Consider the following 19,617-nt stretch of genomic DNA (forward strand, 5'->3'; position numbering starts at 1 on the left):
GATACATTTTTTTTCTCTATGACAATATTCCACCATCACTTTGCTGGAGCATCAAGGTTCCTCTTTTTTTAGAAGATGTGATTATGGCTTGCTGCACTTGGACATAATCCAGAGTGTCCATTGACCTGGTTTTGTAACCCATATCTGTGGTCCTCACCATTAGTTCCCACTGGAGAATACTCCTGGAATATGACCTGTTCATTCCCTGTGCTAAAGTCCATACCTCAATGTAGGATCACTATCCTAACATTACCTCTGGCCAGTTGTAGACTTGTCACCCTATAGTTTTCCTCTAGAGGTGGCATGATTCTATTCTTACACCTCATACAATATTCCAGAGCGAGCTGTCTGGTTCCAGTACTGAACGCTCGCACAACACCAAGATATAACACAAGTATAAAAATGACGGTAATATGAGAGTTTCATTCCAGCACGTACCTTGTAATAAGTGCGGGTGAAGAGGCTGATGTGCTGTCAGTACGGCCGTCATCTCATCGTGATCTGATGGATGGATGTATTCATAAATACTATTGCCGGTCAGTTCCACCTGACAAAAGAACAGAAACAGAGTAAGCAGACAATACCTGATCTGAATGTAATGTCTCAATTATTGTCTCCGAAGAACAATGTAATTTCATTACGGAGGAGAGCGCTACAGGCAACGGCACTAAACCTTCCGCTACTCCACCGAGTGAAGTAAATCCCGAGACATTAGAGAAAATCCCCTCTGTAATGAATTCATTAACTTAGAAGCCAATGTTTGCTTATCCTGGAGATTAGAGGATGCTGTCTGAGAATATAGGACATATGTGGTTCCTGCCACCAGTTGTTTCTGAAGATGGCTTCATACAGTCTTCTGAGCAAAAGGAAACACATGCTGTAAAGAAGGCAAAGTATACGAAAGGGTTGAAGTTGTCCACCTTAGTGCCACAAAATACTTTGTTGGGTTTAGGTTCTGTTGTGTCCACATGTTGCAGCAGAAGAAAACCCCATTCGAAGGTGAATTTGAAGCCAATCACTTAGTACTAGGGTCTATTTCTTAAGGGATGAGTCAAAATTAGCCTATTCGACTAGAGTAGAGCTGCCTTGGTTTACCGTGAAATCTGGTCCTCCATGGCAGTCTTCATTTCTGCAGCCAGAATTCTGAACTTGGCATCCCAAGCACCTTTGAAATTTACTAGGCCTCATGGGATATCATGATGTGTGTCACGCTGCTGAATTTAGTAAACGTCTGATGAGCCCAAGATGAAGAGCTGAGGATGACAACTGGCAAAATGAAGACTCCTCTAGTCCGGCTGCCACAGACAATTGGACTGGATGCTGGACAATGGCAATGCAAATCTCTATATTGGACCTTTCACAATACAATCTGAATACATTATTAAATAGATTTATTAGACCTGAGGAGACTGGTATGTTTACTTTGAAAAAAAAAAAACAAATAATAATGGCTGTACAATACTAATTAACAAGGACTAGGTAAAAAATGGCGAGTTTTTGCTCCTATTTTATTCCATGTGTTTAGTGATGGGCAAACCAGAACGGTAACGTTCGTGGCCCATACCATACACTTAGTGTCCGTTCTCTGACTCCAAACATGAAGTTCTCATTCGGCAGCCAAAACAAAGCTTGTTGAAAGACTGAAGCTCATCCAATCAACAAGCTTTTTGCGATGTGGGCACTTACAGCCCCATCACAGATAAGTATTGGCATGGCTGTGATTAACCGGCACAGCATGTTAAAAAATAAAAACAAAAATAATAATAATAATAATAATAATAATAATAATAAAAAGACGTGGGGTTCCCCCTATTTCAGATAATAAGCGCAGGTAAAGCAGACAGCTGCGGGCTACAGCCCTACACTGTCTGCTGTATCTTGGTCGGTTATTAAAAGTACTAATTATTTAAATAAGTATTTATAAGTATACCATTTTTTATGTCCTGCCAAGGTAAAGCAGATATCCATGGATATTTGGCAGTCTGAAGCCTAAAAATAGCAGCCTGCAGCTGCCCCAGAAAAGGCACATCCATAAGATGCGCCAATTCTGGCACTTTTCCCCTTTGTCCTGGTGCGATGGCAAGCAGGGTAATATTTCGGCAATGATGTCAGCTGTGTAATGTCCGCTGACATCCAAGCACAGAGGTTAATAATGGGGCGGCGTCTATCAGACACCCCCATTAAGGTGTAAGTAATAGTTAAAAAACACAGACACACAGGAAAATAAATACTTATTTGAATAAATACTCCCCCACACTCCCTCATTTACCTATTTATTAACTAAAATTAAATCCAGGAAATTCCAACGGTAATCAAAGAGTGGCAGGCACACAAATTCTCGCACTCCTGCCTGCCGCTGACCGCGAGTAACCCTATGGAGTCTCCTTCTCAAATTGTTTTCAGAATAAGGCTCAATAGGGTTACTCGCGGTTAATGGTTGTTCAGGTGTTTGGGCCCCCAATCAGTTGAATGGGGTTCGGGATCATGCTCAGGTACCAATCTGGTACCTGAACAAAAATTTTTAATTCCTCTCTGAAGAGGCAATTTTCATCTTTAATTTCCCAGAGGAGCATTGCAAGGCTTAAAAGTCTCCTCACCTTGGCATGGCAAGTTTGACATGCCACTCTCCGCAAGGAGAAACTATACCCCTTGGTCAGACGCCTCTAACCCAGCCAGACCAGATCTCACACTTTGCATTGACGAGGGGCAGTACCCCGAAACCCAGGGTTTGCAAATTGAGATTCTGGTTTAGCTTTTAGCCTAAATCATGACGAAAGGCTTGTTAAAGAGTCGACATTGACTTTTAGGATTGCAACTTCCAATAGATGGCGCTAGATTTCTAGTCCTCTTCTTCTCTCAAGAGACAATTTGTGTAGCTTCTTATGTATTCACAAGCTAAAAATACCCAACAGACCAGCAGGAAGTTATCCCATGTTCTCTGCAGGATATTTACAAGATGAACTGCAAGGAATCCTGAAAAAAATGAATCAACTGTGTCCCCTCCTCTTACTCAATGCCCTGCATAAGACAACTAGCTTCAGCAGGAGCCTGTCTCTTCTGCACTGTTTACAGTAAGAGACTGCTAAGCCCTGCCCCCTTGTCTAAGCTCCATCCTCTTATCAACAGCCAAAAAATAGACAACAGACCAGCACAAAATTCTCTAAGGTGTTTTCAAGATGGACTGCAAAGAATCCTGAGAAAGATTATCTCCTGTATCTGTAATATTAATTTCTAAGTTTACTGTTTCTTTAAGGAAAGTGCGTACACTATTGCAATATATATGTAAGTTGCCCCCTTCTCACATAAGGCTGCAACCAGCACTTCAGCACTAATGATGTCCTATGCTATTGCATGGCGGTCCCAGTTGAAAGAATTAGGGTAAATTCTGTAAATGTGGAGTCTAGTAATATCCTTCTCCTGCCTCCCCAGTAATTCGATGTATATCTCAGCCTCAATACAGCATGAAATACTTCTGGCTTTACTGGCAGAGATGATAGTAAAGTCCTGCACAGGTTCATGCTATAAATTTATATGAGATTCCCTCAATCCCCCTGAGCTAAAAAAAAGTCAAATTCCTCCAATCGACTCTTGCTTTTCCTTATCTGGTTTTCAACCACACAAATATAATTTTTCTCTGATGACAGGAGAAATGATTTACTATATCACAAAATAATTTTTGTAAAGACAGGAGGTTTTACCGAACATGACAAATCGCCAGACATATTAAATTCAGAGCAGTAAAGTCTGAGTAGAAAGGAATATTCCAATCTCTGGTATTATCGGTGCTCCGGTGGGGTGCGCGGATTACCGTATACACGCACAATGTCTTCCAGATGTGTCAGCGCTTGACGTGGTGCCGAGATCCATGTTTCACATCACTTTACAACCTCTCTGTAATGTCTACCTCCAGTTCACAGAGGCCTCCTGCAGTCATTTATGTACCATGCCAACCACCAGACAGCTGATTCTTAGCATCGATGTCTAATCCATCCTTAGAAGGGTTGTAGAATTTATACAAGTCCCTCCAAACACAGACCGGACTTGTAAAAAATACTAAACAAATGTGTAATATAATCACAGCCAAAATACCGCCAAATGTTCAGTGTCACAGCTTAGAAAATGTAGAGGGAGCGCCACTATCCAAAAGGCTTCTATGCCACCTGCGAGATCTGCCAACTGGGTCCACGAGGCGTCTTCTTTTTTTTTTGTTTGGAGCCTCTCAGATGTTCTGCGAGAGTTGGTGAATGTACAAAATATTTGGTGCCATTCTGGTCACTTTTGGGTCTGTGCACAGACGATTGGAAATCATTGTGCTATCCCACTTACATGAGTTTGTGCTGTGCGTTAGTGCGACGGGTTTACGCCATGTGTTTGTGCCTTGTGTTTGTGCTGTGTGTTAGTGCTTTATTTTAGTCCCATGTGTTTGTGCCACGGGTTTACGCCATGTGTTAGCACCTTATGTTTGTTCTGTGTGTTTGTGCCACGGGTTTACGCCATGTGTTTGTGCCTTGTGTTTGTGCTGTGTGTTTGTGCCACGGGTTTACGCCATGTGTTAGCACCTTATGTTTGTTCTGTGTGTTTGTGCCACGGGTTTATGCCATGTGTTAGTACCTTGTGTTTGTGCTGTGTGTTTGTGCCATGGGTTTACGCCATGTGTTAGCACCTTATGTTTGTTCTGTGTGTTTGTGCCACGGGTTTACGCCATGTGTTTGTGCCTTGTGTTTGTTCCATGTGTTTGAGCCGTGTGTTAGTGCCTTGTGTTAGTGCCTTGTTTTAGTGCCATGTGTTTGTGCCATGAGTTTGTGCCATGGGTTTGCACCATGTGTTAGTACCTTGTGTTTATGACTTGTGCTGTGTATTTGTGCCTTGTGTTTTTGCTCTATGTTAGTGCCATGCGCTAGTGTCTTTTGTTAGTGCCTTATATTAGTGCCATGTGTTCATGCCATGGGTTTGCACCATATATATATATATATATATATATATATATATATATATATTCTGACACAGCCTCTCCTGCTGCACTCTCTTACAGTGGCTTCCACCTTTCTAACACACCCCGCCCCAGCAGCAAACATGGCGGAGGAGTTGGTTTTCTCCTGTCAGATAACTGCTCCTTCACCCCAATCCCACAGCCACCCTCTGTCACCCTCCCTTCCTTTGAGGTGCACTCTGTGCGCATCTACTCCCCCTACAACCTCCAACTGGCTGTCATTTACCGCCCCCCAGGGCCAGCCACCACCTTCTTTGACCACTTCACCACCTGGCTACTTAATTTCCTTTCCGCGGACATCCTCACTATCATCATGGGCGACTTCAACATCCCATTGACACTTCACTCTCAGCTGCCACTAAACTTCTGTCTCTCACTTCCTCCTTCGGCCTCACTCAATGGTCTTCTACAGCCACCCACAAAGATGGGCACACACTGGACCTCATCTTCACCCGCCTCTGCTCCCTATCTAACCTCTGTAACCTACCTCTTCCTCTCTGTGACCACAACCTTCTCACATTCTCTTCCCTGTCATGATTCTCAATGGCGAGAGAACATAGCCCAGCATATATGAGAACTAGCTCTTGGAAGATGGAAACTATACTGACCATGAACTAAACCTGCCGCACAACTAGAAGTGGCCGGGTAGCATGCCTACGTTTTTTTATCCCTAGATGCCCAGCGCCAGCCGGAGAACTACCTAATCCTAGCAGAGGAAAAGACAGTCCTGGCTCACCTCTAGAGAAATTTTCCCAAAAGGCAGACAGAGGCCCCCACATATATTGGCGGTGATTTTAGATGAAATGACAAACGTAGTATGAAAATAGGTTTAGCAAAATCGAGGTCCGCTTACTAGATAGCATGAAGACAGAAAGGGCACTTTCATGGTCAGCAGAAAATCCTATCAAAACACCATCCAGAAATTACTTTAAGACTCTAGCATTAACTCATAACACCAGAGTGGCAATTTCCGCTCACAAGAGCTTTCCAGACACAGTAACGAAACAGCAGCTGTGAACAGGAACAAAATGCAAAAACACACAAGGACAAAAGTCCAACTTAGCTGGGAGTTGTCTAGTAGCAGGAACATGCACAGAAAGGCTACTGATTACATTGATGACCGGCATGAAACTGACAGAGGAGCAAGGTTATATAGCGACTCCCACATCCTGATAGGAGCAGGTGAACAGAGGGGATGATGCACACAAGTTAAATTCCACAAGTGGCCACCGGGGGAGCCCAGAATCCAATTTCACAACAGTACCCCCCCTCAAGGAGGGGGCACCGAACCCTCACCAGAACCACCAGGGCGATCAGGATGAGCCCTATGAAAGGCACGGACAAGATCGGAGGCATGAACATCAGAGGCAGTGACCCAAGAATTATCCTCCTGACCGTATCCCTTCCATTTGACCAGATACTGGAGTTTCCGTCTGGAAACACGAGAGTCCAAGATCTTTTCCACAACGTACTCCAACTCACCCTCAACCAACACCGGAGCAGGAGGCTCAACGGAAGGCACAGCTGGTACCTCATACCTGCGCAACAATGACCGATGAAAAACATTATGAATAGAAAAGGATGCAGGGAGGTCCAAACGGAAGGACACAGGGTTAAGAATCTCCAATATCTTGTACGGGCCGATGAACCGAGGCTTAAACTTAGGAGAAGAAACCCTCATAGGGACAAAACGAGAAGACAACCACACCAAGTCCCCAACACAAATTCGAGGACCAACACGACGACGGCGGTTGGCAAAAAGCTGAGTCTTCTCCTGGGACAACTTCAAATTGTCCACCACCTGCCCCCAAATCTGATGCAACCTCTCCACCACAGCATCCACTCCAGGACAATCCGAAGATTCCACTTGACCGGAGGAAAATCGAGGATGAAACCCCGAATTACAGAAAAACGGGGACACCAAGGTGGCAGAGCTGGCCCGATTATTGAGGGCGAACTCCGCCAAAGGCAAAAAAGCAACCCAATCATCCTGATCCGCAGACACAAAACACCTCAAATATGTCTCCAAGGTCTGATTAGTCCGCTCGGTCTGGCCATTAGTCTGAGGATGGAAAGCAGACGAAAAAGACAAATCTATGCCCATCCTAGCACAGAATGCCCGCCAAAATCTAGACACGAATTGGGTCCCTCTGTCAGAAACGATATTCTCCGGAATACCATGCAAACGAACAACATTTTGAAAAAACAGAGGAACCAACTCGGAAGAAGAAGGCAACTTAGGCAAGGGAACCAGATGGACCATCTTAGAGAAACGGTCACACACCACCCAGATGACAGACATCTTCTGAGAAACAGGCAGATCCGAAATAAAATCCATCGAGATGTGCGTCCAAGGCCTCTTCGGGATAGGCAAGGGTAACAACAATCCACTAGCCCGAGAACAACAAGGCTTGGCCCGAGCACAAACGTCACAAGACTGCACAAAGCCTCGCACATCTCGTGACAGGGAAGGCCACCAGAAGGACCTTGCCACCAAATCCCTGGTACCAAAGATTCCAGGATGACCTGCCAACGCAGAAGAATGAACCTCAGAGATGACTCTACTGGTCCAATCATCAGGAACAAACAGTCTACCAGGTGGGCAACGATCAGGTCTATCCGCCTGAAACTCCTGCAAGGCCCGCCGCAGGTCTGGAGAAACGGCAGACAATATCACTCCATCTTTAAGGATACCTGTGGGCTCAGAATTACCAGGGGAGTCAGGCTCAAAACTCCTAGAAAGGGCATCCGCCTTAACATTCTTAGAACCCGGTAGGTAAGACACCACAAAATTAAACCGAGAGAAAAACAACGACCAGCGCGCTTGTCTAGGATTCAGGCGCCTGGCAGACTCAAGGTAAATTAAATTTTTGTGGTCAGTCAATACCACCACCTGATGTCTGGCCCCCTCAAGCCAGTGACGCCACTCCTCAAAAGCCCACTTCATGGCCAAAAGCTCCCGATTCCCAATATCATAATTCCGCTCGGCGGGCGAAAATTTACGGGAAAAAAAAGCACAAGGTCTCATCACGGAGCAGTCGGAACTTCTCTGCGACAACACCGCCCCAGCTCCGATTTCAGAAGCGTCGACCTCAACCTGAAAAGGAAGAGCAACATCAGGCTGACGCAACACTGGGGCGGAAGAAAAGCGGCGCTTGAGCTCCCGAAAGGCCTCCACAGCATCAGGGGACCAATCAGCAACATCAGCACCCTTCTTAGTCAAATCAGTCAATGGTTTTACAACATCAGAAAAACCAGCAATAAATCGACGATAAAAGTTAGCAAAGCCCAAAAATTTCTGAAGACTCTTAAGAGAAGAGGGTTGCGTCCAATCACCAATAGCCTGAACCTTGACAGGATCCATCTCGATGGAAGAGGGGGAAAAAATGTATCCCAAGAAGGAAATCTTCTGAACCCCAAAAACACACTTAGAACCCTTCACACACAAGGAATTAGACCGCAAAACCTGAAAAACCCTCCTGACCTGCTGGACATGAGAGTCCCAGTCATCCGAAAAAAATCAGAATATCATCCAGATACACAATCATAAATTTATCCAAATAATCGCGGAAAATGTCATGCATAAAGGACTAGAAGACTGAAGGGGCATTTGAAAGACCAAAAGGCATCACCAAATACTCAAAATGGCCCTCGGGCGTATTAAATGCGGTTTTCCACTCATCCCCCTGCTTGATTCGCACCAAATTATACGCCCCACGGAGATCAATCTTAGAGAACCACTTGGCCCCCTTTATACGAGCAAACAAATCAGTAAGCAGTGGTAACGGATATTGATATTTAACCGTGATTTTATTCAAAAGTCGATAATCAATACACGGCCTCAAAGAGCCGTCTTTCTTAGACACAAAGAAAAAACCGGCTCCTAAGGGAGATGACGAAGGACGAATATGTCCCTTTTCCAAGGACTCCTTTATATATTCTCGCATAGCAGCGTGTTCAGGCACAGACAGATTAAATAAACGACCCTTAGGGTATTTACTACCCGGGATCAAGTCTATGGCACAATCGCACTCCCGGTGCGGAGGTAGTGAACCAACCTTGGGTTCTTCAAAAACGTCACGAAAGTCAGGCAAGAATTCAGGAATCTCAGAGGGAATAGATGATGAAATGGAAACCAAAGGTACGTCCCCATGAGTTCCTTTACATCCCCAGCTTAACACAGACATAGCTCTCCAGTCGAGGACTGGGTTATGAGATTGCAGCCATGGCAATCCCAGCACCAAAACATCATGTAGATTATACAGCACCAGAAAGCGAATAACCTCCTGGTGATCCGGATTAACACGCATAGTCACTTGTGTCCAGTATTGTGGTTTATTACTAGCCAATGGGGTGGAGTCAATCCCTTTCAGAGGTATCGGAGCCTCCAATGGCTCCAAATCATACCCACAGCGTTTGGCAAAGGACCAATCCATAAGACTCAAAGCAGCGCCAGAGTCGACATAGGCGTCCGCGGTAATAGATGACAAAGAACAAATCAGGGTCACAGATAGAATAAACTTAGACTGTAAAGTGCTAATTGAAACAGACTTGTCAGGCTTCTTAGTACGCTTAAAGCATGCTGATATAACATGAGTTGAATCACCACAATAGAAGCACAACCCATTTTTTCGTCTAAAATTCTGCCGCTCGCTTCTGGACAGAATTCTATCACATTGCATATTTTCTGGCGTTTTCTCAGTAGACACCGCCAAATGGTGCAAAGGTTTGCGCTCCCGCAGACGCCTATCGATCTGAATAGCCATCGTCATGGACTCATTCAGACTCGCAGGCACAGGGAACCCCACCATAACATCCTTAATGGCATCAGAGAGACCTTCTCTGAAAATCGCCGCCAGGGCGCATTCATTCCACTGAGTAAGCACAGACCATTTGCGGAATTTTTGGCAGTATATTTCAGCTTCATCTTGCCCCTGAGACAAGGACATCAAGGCCTTTTCCGCCTGAAGCTCTAAATGAGGTTCCTCATAAAGCAACCCCAAGGCCAGAAAAAACGCATCCACATTGAGCAACGCAGGATCCCCTGGTGCCAATGCAAAAGCCCAGTCTTGAGGGTCGCCCCGGAGCAAGGAAATTACAATCCTGACCTGCTGTGCAGGGTCTCCGGCAGAGCGAGACTTCAGGGACAAAAACAATTTGCAATTATTTTTAAAATTTTGAAAGTGAGATCTATTCCCCGAGAAGAATTCAGGCAAAGGAATTCTAGGCTCAGACATAGGTGCATGAACAACAAAATCTTGCAAATTTTGTACCTTTGTGGCGAGATTATTCAAACCTGTAGCTACACTCTGAAGATCCATTTGAAACAGGTGAACACAGAGCCATTCAAGGATTAGAAGGAGAGGAAGAGAGGAAGGCTGCAGTATAGGCAGACTAGCAAGTGATTCAATTAAGAGCACACTCAGAACTAGAGGGAAAAAAAAAAAAAAAAAAATTGTAGCAGACTTCTTTTTTCTCTCCTTTCTCAGCCAGTAATTTAACCCTTTTTTGGGCCGGTCAAACTGTCATGATTCTCAATGGCGAGAGAACATAGCCCAGCATATATGAGAACTAGCTCTTGGAAGATGGAAACTATACTGACCATGAACTAAACCTGCCGCACAACTAGAAGTGGCCGGGTAGCATGCCTACGTTTTTTTATCCCTAGATGCCCAGCGCCAGCCGGAGAACTACCTAATCCTAGCAGAGGAAAAGACAGTCCTGGCTCACCTCTAGAGAAATTTTCCCAAAAGGCAGACAGAGGCCCCCACATATATTGGCGGTGATTTTAGATGTAATGACAAACGTAGTATGAAAATAGGTTTAGCAAAATCGAGGTCCGCTTACTAGATAGCATGAAGACAGAAAGGGCACTTTCATGGTCAGCAGAAAATCCTATCAAAACACCATCCAGAAATTACTTTAAGACTCTAGCATTAACTCATAACACCAGAGTGGCAATTTCCGCTCACAAGAGCTTTCCAGACACAGTAACGAAACAGCAGCTGTGAACAGGAACAAAATGCAAAAACACACAAGGACAAAAGTCCAACTTAGCTGGGAGTTGTCTAGTAGCAGGAACATGCACAGAAAGGCTACTGATTACATTGATGACCGGCATGAAACTGACAGAGGAGCAAGGTTATATAGCGACTCCCACATCCTGATAGGAGCAGGTGAACAGAGGGGATGATGCACACAAGTTAAATTCCACAAGTGGCCACCGGGGGAGCCCAGAATCCAATTTCACAACACTTCCCTCTCCATGTCTACAATCCCCACCCCACAAACTTTCACACCCTCTTAGAAATCTTAAACATCTTGACCTACATTCATTCTCTTAATCCCTCCTCCCTCTCACAGATATAAGTTCCTTACACAATGCGGATGACGCTGTCGCTCTATATAACACCACAATAGCTGTAGCTTTGGAATCTGCTGCCCCACTTACACATACCAAAGCTCGCAAAATCAACAGACAGCCCTGGCACACCAGCCTGACCAAGGAACTGAGGCGAGCTTCCAGGGCTGCTGAGCGCAGATGGAAAAGATCCCACTCCAACGAACACTTCATCGCATTCAAACAGTCCCTCACTACTTTCAAGACCACACTTGCCACAGCTAACCAAACCTACTTCTCATCTCTCATATCCTCCCTGTCTCACAACCCTAAACAGTTATTCAACACCTTCAATTCTCTCCTCCATCCCCCAGCACCTCCTCCCTCCCCACTTATCTCAGCTGAAGACTTTGCCTCATTTTTCAAGCAGAAGATTGATAACATCAGAGACAGTTTTGGTCAACAACCCCCAGAGCCCTTCCTCCCGACATCCCAGCCCTCCACCTCCAAAACCAACTTATCCACCATTACAGAAGATCAACTCTCCACTCTACTCTCAAGATCGCATCTCACCACTTGTGCATTTGACCCGCTCCCATCCCACTTTATCCCAAACCTCACCACAGTCTTCATCCCAACCCTAACCCATCTCTTCAATTTATCATTAACAACTGTTGTTTTCCCCTCAAGCTTTAAACATGCCTCCATCACACCTATCCTCAAAAAGCCTTCTCTTGACCCATCATCTGTATCTAGCTATCGCCCTATCTCAATTCTCCCCTATGCCTCCAAACTACTGGAACAACACGTCTACCTTGAACTGTCCTCCCATCTCTCTTCTGGCTCCCTCTTTGACCACTTACAATCTGGCTTCCGGTCACACCATTGTACTGAAACTGCCCTAACTAAGGTCACCAATGACCTCTTAACCGCCAAGAGCAAGCGACACTACTCTGTCCTCCTCCTTCTCGACCTGTCAGCTGCCTTTGACACAGTGGACCATTCCCTATTATTACAGACCATCTCATCCCTTGGCATCACAGATTTGGCCCTATCCTGGATGTCATCATACCTAACAGACCGGACATTCAGCGTCTCCCACTCACACACCACCTCCTCACCTCGCCCCCTATCTGTCGGAGTCCCACAAGGTTCAGTCCTAGGGCCCCTGCTCTTCTCCATTTACACCTTTGGCCTGGGACAGCTCATAGAATCTCATGGCTTTCGGTATCACCTCTATGCTGATGACACACAGATCTACATCTCTGGACCAGATATCACCTCCCTACTAACCAGAATCCCTCAATGTCTATCCGCTATTTCATCCTTCTTCTCTGCTAGATTTCTGAAACTTAACATGGACAAAACAGAATTCATCATCTTTCCCCCATCTCCCGCGACCCCCCCAACGAACCTATCCATTACAGTAAATGGCTGCCCACTCTCCCCAGTCCCACAAGCTCGCTGCCTCGGGGTAATTCTTGATGCTGATCTCTCCTTCAAACCACATATCCAAGCCCTTTCCACTTCCTGCCGACTTCAACTCAAAAATATTTCACAAATCTGTGCATTCCTCAACCAAGAATCTGCAAAAACCCTAGTCCATGACCTAGTCCATGCCCTCATCATCTCTCGCCTTGACTACTGCAACCTCCTGCTCTGTGGCCTCCCCTCTAACACTCTTGCACCCCTCCAATCTATTCTAAACTCTGCTGCCCTACTAATCCACCTGTCCCACCACTATTCCCTGGCCTCTCCCCTCTGTCAATCCCTTCACTGGCTCCCCATTGCCCAGAGACTCCAGTACAAAACCCTAACCATGACGTACAAAGCCATCCACAACCTGTCTCCTCCATACATCTGTGACCTCGTCTCCCGGTACTTACCTACACGCAACCTCTGATCCTCACAAGATCTCCTTCTCTACTCCCCTCTTATCTCCTCTTCCCACAATCGTATACAAGATTTCTCTTGCGTATCACCCCTACTCTGGAACCCTCTACCACAACACATCAGACTCTCGCCTACCATCGAAACCTTCAAAAAGAGCCTGTAGACCCACCTCTTCCGACAAGCCTACAACCTGCAGTAACCACCGATTGACCAAACCGCTGCATGACCAGCTCTATCCTCGCCTACTGTATTCTCACCCATCCCTTGTAGATTGTAAGCCTTCGCGGGCAGGGTCCTCTCTCTTCCTGTACCAGTTATGACTTGTATTGTTTAAGATTATTGTACTAGTACCTTGCTTCATTTTAGTGTCATGTTAGTGCCATGTTTTCCTACCTTGTGTTAGTGCTATGTGTTGGCCCAGGTTACACCTCGCTATTCTTGTGCGCCATGCTGACATTTGTCATTATGTTATACGACTGCACTTTTTTTCCACTTAATTGTTCATTTGTCTAATTTGGGGAAAACATGCAGTGGGACTTGATGTGCAGGATAGTTGCTCTCCTATAGCCCCCGAGTTCCATTACTGGGTAGCGAGTATGACTTGAAAACATGCATGGTGTAAATGCATGTTGCATTGACTTATTAGTAGAACGCAAGGTTTTCTGTGACTGTTCTGGGATATTTTTATGTAAATGCTGATGGAAATGTAAACAAGTCCATGATCAGAGTACATTTCTGATTTTAGAGCACGCCTCTTAATGAATTTGGGCCATCTTATTCCGCTCTCTTCATCAACATTGGAGTACAAAACATCAGACATGATGAATCAGCTTCCTAAGTGTTAATTTTTTAAATGTTTCATGATTGTCATTATATATCTCCAGGGAATAACAATCAGTCCTGATCATGTGATGGACACACAGCTGCACTGCTCAATACATTGCAGTTAACAGCATTTTTATTAGTAATGAGCAGTACAGCTGTGAATCCATCACATGACCAGGACAGATTGTTATCACCCTGGAAGTAAGCAATAATCTTTAGTTGTGAAGACTGTGACTAAAAGTTCTGGGTACAGTCTGTCATGATTCTCAATGGCGAGAGAACATAGCCCAGCATATATGAGAACTAGCTCTTGGAAGATGGAAACTATACTGACCATGAACTAAACCTGCCGCACAACTAGAAGTGGCCGGGTAGCATGCCTACGTTTTTTTTTATCCCTAGATGCCCAGCGCTAGCCGGAGAACTACCTAATCCTAGCAGAGGAAAAGACAGTCCTGGCTCACCTCTAGAGAAATTTCCCCAAAAGGCAGACAGAGGCCCAAACATATATTGGCGGTGATTTTAGATGAAATGACAAACGTAGTATGAAAATAGGTTTAGCAAAATCGAGGTCCGCTTACTAGATAGCAAGAACACAGAAAGGGCACTTTCATGGTCAGCAGAAAACTCTATCAAAACACCATCCAGAAATTACTTTAAGACTCTAGCATTAACTCATAACACCAGAGTGGCAATTTCCGCTCACAAGAGCTTTCCAGACACAGTAACGAAACAGCAGCTGTGAACAGGAACAAAATGCAAAAACACACAAGGACAAAAGTCCAACTTAGCTGGGAGTTGTCTAGTAGCAGGAACATGCACAGAAAGGCTTCTGATTACATTGTTGACCGGCATGAAACTGACAGAGGAGCAAGGTTATATAGCGACTCCCACATCCTGATAGGAGCAGGTGAACAGAGGGGATGATGCACACAAGTACAATTCCACAAGTGGCCACCGGGGGAGCCCAGAATCCAATTTCACAACAGTACCCCCCCCTCAAGGAGGGGGCACCGAACCCTCACCAGAACCACCAGGGCGATCAGGATGAGCCCTATGAAAGGCACGGACAAGATCGGAGGCATGAACATCAGAGGCAGTGACCCAAGAATTATCCTCCTGACCGTATCCCTTCCATTTGACCAGATACTGGAGTTTCCGTCTGGAAACACGAGAGTCCAAGATCTTTTCCACAACGTACTCCAACTCACCCTCAACCAACACCGGAGCAGGAGGCTCAACGGAAGGCACAGCCGGTACCTCATACCTGCGCAACAATGACCGATGAAAAACATTATGAATCGAAAAGGATGCAGGGAGGTCCAAACGGAAGGACACAGGGTTAAGAATCTCCAATATCTTGTACGGGCCGATGAACCGAGGCTTAAACTTAGGAGAAGAAACCCTCATAGGGACAAAACGAGAAGACAACCACACCAAGTCCCCAACACAAAGCCGAGGACCAACACGACGACGACGGTTGGCAAAAAGCTGAGTCTTCTCCTGGGACAACTTCAAATTGTCCACCACCTGCCCCCAAATCTGATGCAACCTCTCCACCACAGCATCCACTCCAGGACAATCCGAAGATTCCACTTGACCGGAGGAAAATCGAGGATGAAACCCCGAATTACAGAAAAACGGGGACACCAAGGTGGCAGAGCTGGCCCGATTATTGAGGGCGAACTCCGCCAAAGGCAAAAAAGCAACCCAATCATCCTGATCCGCAGACACAAAACACCTCAAATATGTCTCCAAGGTCTGATTAGTCCGCTCGGTCTGGCCATTAGTCTGAGGATGGAAAGCAGACGAAAAAGACAAATCTATGCCCATCCTAGCACAGAATGCCCGCCAAAATCTAGACACGAATTGGGTCCCTCTGTCAGAAACGATATTCTCCGGAATACCATGCAAACGAACAACATTTTGAAAAAACAGAGGAACCAACTCGGAAGAAGAAGGCAACTTAGGCAAGGGAACCAGATGGACCATCTTAGAGAAACGGTCACACACCACCCAGATGACAGACATCTTATGAGAAACAGGCAGATCCGAAATAAAATCCATCGAGATGTGCGTCCAAGGCCTCTTCGGGATAGGCAAGGGTAACAACAATCCACTAGCCCGAGAACAACAAGGCTTGACCCGAGCACAAACGTCACAAGACTGCACAAAGCCTCGCACATCTCGTGACAGGGAAGGCCACCAGAAGGACCTTGCCACCAAATCCCTGGTACCAAAGATTCCAGGATGACCTGCCAACGCAGAAGAATGAACCTCAGAGATGACTCTACTGGTCCAATCATCAGGAACAAACAGTCTACCAGGTGGGCAACGATCAGGTCTATCCGCCTGAAACTCCTGCAAGGCCCGCCGCAGGTCTGGAGAAACGGCAGACAATATCACTCCATCTTTAAGGATACCTGTGGGCTCAGAATTACCAGGGGAGTCAGGCTCAAAACTCCTAGAAAGGGCATCCGCCTTAACATTCTTAGAACCCGGTAGGTAAGACACCACAAAATTAAACCGAGAGAAAAACAACGACCAGCGCGCCTGTCTAGGATTCAGGCGCCTGGCAGACTCAAGGTAAATTAAATTTTTGTGGTCAGTCAATACCACCACCTGATGTCTGGCCCCCTCAAGCCAGTGACGCCACTCCTCAAAAGCCCACTTCATGGCCAAAAGCTCCCGATTCCCAATATCATAATTCCGCTCGGCGGGCGAAAATTTACGGGAAAAAAAAGCACAAGGTCTCATCACGGAGCAGTCGGAACTTCTCTGCGACAACACCGCCCCAGCTCCGATTTCAGAAGCGTCGACCTCAACCTGAAAAGGAAGAGCAACATCAGGCTGACGCAACACTGGGGCGGAAGAAAAGCGGCGCTTGAGCTCCCGAAAGGCCTCCACAGCATCAGGGGACCAATCAGCAACATCAGCACCCTTCTTAGTCAAATCAGTCAATGGTTTTACAACATCAGAAAAACCAGCAATAAATCGACGATAAAAGTTAGCAAAGCCCAAAAATTTCTGAAGACTCTTAAGAGAAGAGGGTTGCGTCCAATCACCAATAGCCTGAACCTTGACAGGATCCATCTCGATGGAAGAGGGGGAAAAAATGTATCCCAAGAAGGAAATCTTTTGAACCCCAAAAACACACTTAGAACCCTTCACACACAAGGAATTAGACCGCAAAACCTGAAAAACCCTCCTGACCTGCTGGACATGAGAGTCCCAGTCATCCGAAAAAATCAGAATATCATCCAGATACACAATCATAAATTTATCCAAATAATCGCGGAAAATGTCATGCATAAAGGACTGGAAGACTGAAGGGGCATTTGAAAGACCAAAAGGCATCACCAAATACTCAAAATGGCCCTCGGGCGTATTAAATGCGGTTTTCCACTCATCCCCCTGCTTGATTCGCACCAAATTATACGCCCCACGGAGATCAATCTTAGAGAACCACTTGGCCCCCTTTATACGAGCAAACAAATCAGTAAGCAGTGGTAACGGATATTGATATTTAACCGTGATTTTATTCAAAAGTCGATAATCAATACACGGCCTCAAAGAGCCGTCTTTCTTAGACACAAAGAAAAAACCGGCTCCTAAGGGAGATGACGAAGGACGAATATGTCCCTTTTCCAAGGACTCCTTTATATATTCTCGCATAGCCGCGTGTTCAGGCACAGACAGATTAAATAAACGACCCTTAGGGTATTTACTACCCGGGATCAAGTCTATGGCACAATCGCACTCCCGGTGCGGAGGTAGTGAACCAACCTTGGGTTCTTCAAAAACGTCACGAAAGTCAGACAAGAATTCAGGAATCTCAGAGGGAATAGATGATGAAATGGAAACCAAAGGTACGTCCCCATGAGTTCCTTTACATCCCCAGCTTAACACAGACATAGCTCTCCAGTCGAGGACTGGGTTATGAGATTGCAGCCATGGCAATCCCAGCACCAAAACATCATGTAGATTATACAGCACCAGAAAGCGAATAACCTCCTGGTGATCCGGATTAACACGCATAGTCACTTGTGTCCAGTATTGTGGTTTATTACTAGCCAATGGGGTGGAGTCAATCCCTTTCAGAGGTATCGGAGCCTCCAATGGCTCCAAATCATACCCACAGCGTTTGGCAAAGGACCAATCCATAAGACTCAAAGCAGCGCCAGAGTCGACATAGGCGTCCGCGGTAATAGATGACAAAGAACAAATCAGGGTCACAGATAGAATAAACTTAGACTGTAAAGTGCTAATTGAAACAGACTTGTCAGGCTTCTTAGTACGCTTAAAGCATGCTGATATAACATGAGTTGAATCACCACAATAGAAGCACAACCCATTTTTTCGTCTAAACTTCTGCCGCTCGCTTCTGGACAGGATTTTATCACATTGCATATTTTCTGGCGTTTTCTCAGTAGACACCGCCAAATGGTGCACAGGTTTGCGCTCCCGCAGACGCCTATCGATCTGAATAGCCATCGTCATGGACTCATTCAGACTCGCAGGCACAGGGAACCCCACCATAACATCCTTAATGGCATCAGAGAGACCTTCTCTGAAAATCGCCGCCAGGGCGCACTCATTCCACTGAGTAAGCACAGACCATTTGCGGAATTTTTGGCAGTATATTTCAGCTTCATCTTGCCCCTGAGACAAGGACATCAAGGCCTTTTCCGCCTGAAGCTCTAAATGAGGTTCCTCATAAAGCAACCCCAAGGCCAGAAAAAACGCATCCACATTGAGCAACGCAGGATCCCCTGGTGCCAATGCAAAAGCCCAGTCTTGAGGGTCGCCCCGGAGCAAGGAAATTACAATCCTGACCTGCTGTGCAGGGTCTCCGGCAGAGCGAGACTTCAGGGACAAAAACAATTTGCAATTATTTTTAAAATTTTGAAAGTGAGATCTATTCCCCGAGAAGAATTCAGGCAAAGGAATTCTAGGCTCAGACATAGGTGCATGAACAACAAAATCTTGCAAATTTTGTACCTTTGTGGCGAGATTATTCAAACCTGTAGCTACACTCTGAAGATCCATTTGAAACAGGTGAACACAGAGCCATTCAAGGATTAGAAGGAGAGAAAGAGAGGAAGGCTGCAGTATAGGCAGACTAGCAAGTGATTCAATTAAGAGCACACTCAGAACTAGAGGGAAAAAAAATAAAAAAAAATTGTAGCAGACTTCTTTTTTCTCTCCTTTCTCAGCCAGTAATTTAACCCTTTTTTGTTTGGGCCGGTCAAACTGTCATGATTCTCAATGGCGAGAGAACATAGCCCAGCATATATGAGAACTAGCTCTTGGAAGATGGAAACTATACTGACCATGAACTAAACCTGCCGCACAACTAGAAGTGGCCGGGTAGCATGCCTACGTTTTTTTTTATCCCTAGATGCCCAGCGCCAGCCGGAGAACTACCTAATCCTAGCAGAGGAAAAGACAGTCCTGGCTCACCTCTAGAGAAATTTCCCCAAAAGGCAGACAGAGGCCCCCACATATATTGGCGGTGATTTTAGATGAAATGACAAACGTAGTATGAAAATAGGTTTAGCAAAATCGA

General features: G+C 45.6%; 1 protein-coding gene across 1 annotated transcript in view; it reads right to left on the bottom strand.

Moving 5' to 3' along the window:
* Window positions 1–19,617, bottom strand: part of SIM2 (SIM bHLH transcription factor 2) — a 128,964-nt gene that overhangs the window by 40,781 nt on the left and 68,566 nt on the right. Inside the window, exon 4 of the mRNA XM_077293888.1 lies at window positions 439–547. Coding sequence (XP_077150003.1) covers window positions 439–547 — 109 coding nt within the window. The remainder of the gene's footprint in view (window positions 1–438; window positions 548–19,617) is intronic.

The sequence above is a fragment of the Ranitomeya variabilis genome, chromosome 3, assembly GCF_051348905.1.
Source record: "Ranitomeya variabilis isolate aRanVar5 chromosome 3, aRanVar5.hap1, whole genome shotgun sequence".
Lineage (NCBI taxonomy): Eukaryota > Metazoa > Chordata > Amphibia > Anura > Dendrobatidae > Ranitomeya > Ranitomeya variabilis.